The 7,766-nt window shown below is 35.0% G+C and overlaps 1 protein-coding gene across 1 annotated transcript; it reads right to left on the bottom strand.

Annotated features, from left to right (window-relative positions):
- Nucleotides 1-1,550: 1,550 nt before the first annotated feature.
- LOC109584750 (uncharacterized) lies at nucleotides 1,551-2,512 on the bottom strand. The gene is made up of 4 exons (XM_020000585.1): nucleotides 2,381-2,512; nucleotides 2,141-2,335; nucleotides 1,823-2,086; nucleotides 1,551-1,764 (listed from the first exon to the last, which is right to left on the bottom strand). The coding sequence occupies exons 1-4, from the start codon at nucleotides 2,510-2,512 to the stop codon at nucleotides 1,681-1,683; spliced, it is 675 nt and encodes a 224-aa protein (XP_019856144.1). The 3' UTR covers nucleotides 1,551-1,680.
- Between the last annotated feature and the right edge of the window lie 5,254 nt (nucleotides 2,513-7,766).

Genomic DNA, 7,766 nt, shown 5'->3' with positions numbered 1-7,766 from the left:
GCCTTTAGTTAAGAAATGTGAATTGAAAGTACAAGTAATTCCACTATTGTTTAATTACCTAAGGGCCTTCCTTCTTTCTTCTTGCCTAATTGTTGTAAATAGAACTAACTAAAATTGAATGCAAAATTACTTTTTAGCTTAATAGTCCTTCTCATAGCTACTTCACAACAAAAATTATCACACAATTACACATGTAAATAAACTTAGTTAAGCCGTTTGATTCTATTAAAAACAATGTCATGTATAGTTGTATGTTTCACCTTTTAATCTTACCATTCTCCTTTTGACTATCTCCACTCTCCTCTTTGTCTCTGTCTTCCTTCTCCTCTGTCCTCTCTTTCGTCTCTTTCACCCTTACTTCATCTTTTTCTGCTATAAATACATTTTTTGCTTTTAATGTACAACACAAACATACATGTACCAACAACTTACCAAGTTCATCTATCTAAAACAAAAGGCATTATAGTTATCACTATAGGGTTACACATTCCCAACTTACCATCAGATGGATGGACCTCAATGAGGACATCCTCTATTGGGGCAGCCATTACTTTTTGATTTTGAACTTACAGTTTCAGGTGTTATATCCTAAAGGTCACAGGTGACACTTGGTGTTCTTTGATTCGCTGTGAATGACGCAATAACTTCTATTTCGGTATTCTCCTCCCACGCATTTTTATCATCAGTCCTCTCACCTGTACAGATAAACACAAATCACCTGCATGATAACTTCGTGACTAACTTTCTCTCGGGCCTTCTCTTTTGAGTTAGTAAGTTTTAAACAAAAATGAGTGTTTATGTTTATGTTGACGTCTCATGCACATACTAGTTCCACACCTTTGTTTTCAAAAAAGGGGATCCATAGTTTTTATGTCTTAGCGTTACAAACGAGTTCCTCTCCTTTAGGGGATCAATAGTTTGAATATTTGGCATTCAAACTAGTTCCACTCCTGTTTCAGGGGATCAATAGTCTGTTTGTTGTAGACAAACTAGTTCCTCTCCTGTTGAAAGGGGATCAATAGTATGTGCATTACACAAACTCATTTCTGTTATTCATTTACTGATTACATGGACAAGTTCTTCTATTATGACCAAATTGACCACAATTACCACATTTTCTGTGTTGCAGGTGGTTCTAGAGATTGCCTTGGAGAATGTGGTACTTCAATCTCCATTGCGAGGTCTGGTGGATCATCTACACCTGAAGTTGATTGTCGAGATGATCGTGTTAGTCGAGGTGCATCAGGAAGTGGGCAGGTCACATCTTTACATTTGTATCTGCAAAATGGTCTTATCTTTTTGTAAAGGTACCATTTCCTTTCAGTTGACATACCCTTTTGTGGTAATATATTAGGTAGTTCATCTTCCATTATTTGAGTGTCCTCCTTCAGCAAATTGAATTGTGTGACTGGGCCATCTACAGCTTGTCTGGCTGCAACTACACCAGGTGAGGTCGCATTTACAACAAAGTGTTGAAAGCCTTTGATGCCTTTTATTTTCTTGAATAATGTAGCAAAGTAACTACACCAGTCAAGTGTTTCTACATTGAGTTCACCATTGCTACTTCCTACTGGTTGGGCTTTGTTCACAGCAGATGATTGTTCTATAACTTGAATGAAGTCATCCAATGAGTCCACCTCTGCTTTACGGAATTTTTGCTTTAATAGTCCAAAGCACCAGTCAGGAGAAAATTTTGTGTCCAACTGGCAGAAAAGATATTGAAATGGACGCACTGAGTCCTGTCATGACTCTCCATAAGAGGTACTTAAATAAATAAAAATTACATTTAAAATGTTCATTATTGTGCATGTAATATACGTACTTGAATAACTGTATTATTTTTATTTTGCCCTGTGCAGTTGTCAGCATTGAAATGGATACTGACTGAGTTGAGGCCATGATTCTTCAAATAAAAATGTACCATGCTTATGACAGGATTTGCCCCTTTACCAGTGTCGAATGATTCATTGATCAAGAAATTAACCTGCTGAGGGATAGCTTCACAGCACACACCGAATATGCCACATTTCCTGGGAGTAAGAAAATAAATTGGACCTGCTTGTCGTGGACTTGAAGGATAGTGAACCTTTAAAAAAGTAAGTGAGCTAGATACACTTTCATAATTATCATAAAATGTTACCTGTTGAGCATAATCGAAGCTATAATGTGCTACAATATTTAACATAGCAAGTGGCCTTGTTAGTGGGGGATTGTAATTGTTTGCTGCATCAGTATACAGCCCTTTTAACAATAATTGTGCCTCTTTTAATACATCCTTATAGTACTCCCTTTCCTTTTCAACAAGACTTATGTGATCTAGCGCCTTTTGCATTGCCTGAAAATTCTAAATAATACTTGTATTATTACAACACTGACTTACCAAAGTTATCCTTTCATCTGATTGCATGTTAGCACTTCTTATAATCAGTCCACTTATCTCTTTACAAGTGGCACACAAGTCAGACATAGGCTTCATTTTTTCAATATAAGGCAGGTAGCGTCCCCACAACATGTTGAATGTTGTTTCAGCACATGCTTTGACATAAAGCCCTTCACATGATTCCGCATACTCTAAGTATACCTGCCTTTTAGATGTACTGCATGGTACTTCTTATTCTCGTAACTTTTCATTACAGGTATTCTTCCAGGAAGACTGATTCCATGGACTTCAGCGTAATTTCTGATGAAAGCAACAACCCGGAGAATATCATCATAAGTCAAAGCATGGTTTGGTGTCTTTCCAGCATTTCCGTGAACTCTAATAAAGTTAAATACATAACATTTAATTTGTATGTCTCATACCTTGGTATTAATCCATTCATTCTGTAGTTTTTCATGATTTCCTCAAACCTGCTTTTGCCACATGCATGTAGCTTCAGAAATGTTACTCTACATATCTAATTGAAAAACAATTAATTTTGTGTAGTGTTATTCATAGTTACAAACCTTTTGACCTTGATGCATGAATGTAAAAAAATTGCCTCTTTCTCTCTTTCTGTCTCCTGTGGTTGCCAGTCGACAATCCCCCCATGGTAGATGTTGCTGCCATTCGACTCATAATAGCATATTCTTGCACAGGCTTTGCCATGGCTTGTATGTCACATCTATATGTTTTTATGTAAGAGTGACTGAACGGTGCATAGCAATTATCTGAGCAACCACATCCATGTTCAAAGAACTTTGATAGATCTTCCGTCCTCATGTCATCACAAGAGTGAGTAGTTGAAGTATCTAGAGCGTCAGGCGTCGCTGATTCTAAATCAAGATCTGATACTCGTAGCTCCACAGCCACCTCAGGATCAAACAGTGGTGGATTAATATCTTCATCACAATCTTTTGTCCCATTCTCTTCTTTCCCTTCCTCTACCTCTCCTTCCATATCTTCTACTGCGTCATAGTCTGTCTCTATCAATTAACAAATACACTGTATAACTAAGTTTAATATAATAATATTATGCATTTATACAGGTGATAGAATGTTATTGTTGTGATAGCTAACCGCAATTCACAGTTAGTATGTAAACAGTGTTATGAATAAGCTTACCACTAGTTTCATCACAAAAGTAGTCCCCAAGAACTAAAGCAACGTAGTCACTGTCTCGAGGACCTATTTCTTCATTTAACAAGCGAGCAATGTCTCTTTCTGTAGCCATAGTTTCAAAAGTAGTCTTCTTTGTCTTTGTTATACTTTAAATAGTTGCTATAGAGACTCCATGGTTACCTAATGACGCATTAAAGCCCTCCGTTTTTATTCCGTGGTCGCTCCTTGTAACATTCTCCATGCACAATCAAGGTAAAAATGTCGAAGGGTTTATAACACGGCAAAGAAGGCTTCGCTACCCCTGATTTTGGTATCAAATGAAAGGATTTTGTTTATATAACATGTTTATGTGATAAAATAAATTTCGCCCAGGTAAATATTTTTTGTGATTATGAGCCCATAGCTCAAAATGATAATTCCCGCAGATAGCCTGGTTTTTTCATATCGGGTCACAATTATCTGATAATGATGTTAAGAATACCATTAAATAATGAAAATGAGAGGCATCTAAATAAAGATTATTACAAATGTAATTATGATCAATTACTACATAAATTGCATTCTAATCAGTCACTACTTGCACCAAATAGTGAAGCAAAGCAATATTATTATTCAAAAATTAAGTAAATATTATCATACAGCCCCGAAATTGTTAATAATTCATTGCCATCAAGTATGAAACATTTCGATTTTGAGAACATATCATATGACAGTACATATAATGCTGCATCAAGTGTATTGTTAGAATCAGTTTTGAAAAACAGATTCCTAAGAGTCAGCGTATTGTTACGTGCATCAAATAGCATTCAGAAAATGAAGTTAAATAGCTTTAGTCATTTTGGTGAACTATGCCACACAGAGCCTTATTTTAATGAATCAGCATATTTGTATCCTAATGGATGATTCTGTCGGCCAAATACACTGCCCAATTGGCAATCCCTGTTGGTACTTATGGCATCGGTTATGTAACAGGATTGTTAATGTATCATGTATTGATAGAGTAGAAGAATGTAATGATGATAGTGACTCTGAAGATGACAATTTCGATAATAATAGGATGTATTGTAATAAGATAAAGCCTACCCTCAAATGGCACTGTACAGACAGGTGCAAGCCTTTATTAGAAAGTGACGTTCTATTATTGAAGTTAGGCAATATTTTGATGAACCCATTAAAGAATTGAAGAAGCATTAAAATGCATGTGATAATTATCTTAATAATCATTATATGAAAGATCTCTACATGTTGAAGAAATAGATCAAGTCCACGAACAGGATTTCTGTGATAACCCAAATGTAATGATAATTGTTAAAAAGGACGAAAATAATGTTGAAAAATATTTTGAATATATAGAAATTGTTTGTAAAAGGATAGGCCATCTTATTTTGTGTAGTAGTAGTGATACTGAATGTAAAAGTATGCTGCTTATTTTGCGTTATCCTTTTTTGAGACGCCTTTTGAAACACTTTTATGTTGCTAGAAATGCCCATTTAACAACATATATTGATTCTTCTCTTCCTGAAGGCAATATAGCACAACTGCTAAAATTATAAATCAGTGAAGCAGATGAAACTGAATTTGATAATGTGCATTATATAGTGAAGATGACCCATTAAGAAAACCAAACTTCAATACTGTACTTTATTTTCAGTATTCAGATTTTATTCATGAATTTAAGAAAGCCTTGTCTGATCAGGCTATTAATGCTTGTTGTAGCTATGAGAAACTTTTAAGAAAAAAGTATCACTGAAGCTAAAAATTTAGATAGCAATGTTTGGAACATCCTGTTAGATTACATTACAGAGAATGATTCTACGGCATTAAGTAAAGTTATGTATATTTGCAATCATTGTAATCCTATAATTTGAAGTTGCAGCACGCTGTGTACTCAATGGGTTGAAGTGTGAGCCACTACCCAAAGAATTGGAAAATTTGGATCCTTTAAGTTGCCAGTTAATATAGAGCGCCAAATGTTTGAAGCCAATAGTTAGGCTAGGAACACAAACCTTAAAAGTGCCTGCCTATAATTGTTTGAAGGCTCTTAAGGGTGCAATGTTTTATTTACTCCTTCCATTAGAAGAAGCAATGGAAACTTTAAATGAGGTTGGTATAGATTTTAATCATTCGCCTAATCCAGAACTTTATATTATTAATGGACAGCCTACAAAATCAAATAATGTCTGGCGTAATTTAGTTGATGTAAATGAATTAAAAGCAGCGTGAAGAAAATTAAAAGAAATAAATAGGCTTTATTGAAACGTAGATGATGATTTGATTGACAAATCATCTTAAGTAGTTGGCAGTACTAATTGTAAATTGCTTGAAGAAGCAAAACATCAAGATTTACTAGGCCTTTTGGCATATACGATTGGAAATCTTGTTAGTAAAATTGCAACAGGTTCTGATATCAGTCAAAATAGTTTAATCAATTTAAAAAAGGGCTATAGACACTAGGCAAGAGCACCTTGATTTGTTATGCCTTCATACTTTATTTCCAACTGGACATTGTGGAGAGGATCATCCCAGACAAAACTATCCACCACAAACTTTATCATTTTGTAAATAAATAATTAAGCATGTTAAACAAAAATTCCCAATTTCGTAGAAATCTTTCATATTGTTTGCACTGTTACGGATTAAAAATTAATAAGGCCTTAAAAACTGGCATATATATATTATTAAAAACATTAAGGGGCAACGTTGGTCAAACTGTTGCTGAAATGTTAGAAAAAATTAATGTGTAAAATAAAGAATTTGAGAGCATGTTGGCTCGGTACAAATCAATATTGGTTCTGTGTGAAGGTGTAGTCAAAGCAAAGATTGCTGTGCATGGCTCTCCAACACTTCTAACATTAAGTTTTGCTGAATACGATTCAGCTGATATAGCGAAATGTATAAGAAAAGCAAATAATGCTCCACAATCATATAGTATTTCTAGATCATGTACTGTGGACCCTGTTTTGGTATCGTGAGAATTTTTATACAAATCTGTAACTTAGTTATTCTCCAGAGAGGTGTTCTAGGCAAAGTAGAGCAATCTTATGTGAAAAAAGAATATCAAATGCGTAGAGCGCCTCAATATCACATCCTCCTATGGATTGAAAATGCTCCTGTTCTCAACATCAATCTTCCAGAAGAAGTCTGTTCTTTCATAAAAAATAGAAATACCTGTCATAAACCAGGTAGTAATATGTTGCCTTATTTAATTTTTTTGGTAATGAAATAACAAATGCACAAGTGCAGGAAACACTGGAAACAAAATATTAAAGGCAGCATGACCTATATATCTAGATGTCGATTTGATTTTCGTAGACTAGTCAAGAGATAGTATTTGCATTAATGATGTTAAATATAGCTTGAAATATATTATTTGAAATGAGATGAAAAAGAAGTTTGAGTCAAGGACTACAATCCTTTACTGTTGAAAATGTGGTGTGCAAAGATGGACTAGCAATACACAGCTGAGAGGAGTCTTTCTTTAACAGAGCATGTAACTGGATATATCTCTAATGCAGAAGAGTCATGAACAGGACTTATGGGATGAAGTCAGCAGCAATGACAATACATACAGCAGGCTTTGAAAAATCGGACAAAAATTACTTTGAGCTAATAAAGTAGGACTATATGAAGCTAGCGATCTTCGTGTAGATTACATTTTACCGGTCCCAAGCAAAGTGGCCATTTTACTATGTTTACATCACAGGTTGCGTCTCAGAATGTGGTTACATAGGTCACAACCACTCATACATCACGTGATCCAAAGGCAAATTGGCAACCATTTCCATTCTAACAACTGGAATTCCACTAGATGACATTTATACTATTGCAGCAAGCCAAAAGACGAGATATGCAAATGGCTATAAAAGAAGGGGTGCTAGGAGACTTTACTGATCATGATTGTCCAAAGTGCAGTAATGGGAGAATGAGGCAGGCGAAGGACACTTCTTTTTGACAAGATTCCATTCTATACTATATAAATTTTTATAAAATGCGCAAGAACTCAAGTAGGCTGTGAGGGTTTAGGATTTAGGTTTTGATGTTTTTATTAGGGTTTTGTTAGGGTTTGTGTAGGTAAAAACTAGACTTGGAGCAGCAAGTGCAGTTAAAGTATTGAAAGAAACAGTAGAATATGATGAACTAACAATCAATGAGCGACAATAAGGAGACGAAACTTTCTTTAAGATTCTTGATTCTGTTCAGCATGTTTGTTTGACTGATGAAACTA

The sequence above is a fragment of the Amphimedon queenslandica genome, unplaced genomic scaffold (genome assembly GCF_000090795.2).
Source record: "Amphimedon queenslandica unplaced genomic scaffold, v1.1 AMPQUscaffold_13172, whole genome shotgun sequence".
NCBI lineage: Eukaryota > Metazoa > Porifera > Demospongiae > Haplosclerida > Niphatidae > Amphimedon > Amphimedon queenslandica.
The sequence above is the reverse complement of the archived record's forward strand: the minus strand, read 5'-3'. Positions and strand labels throughout refer to the sequence as shown.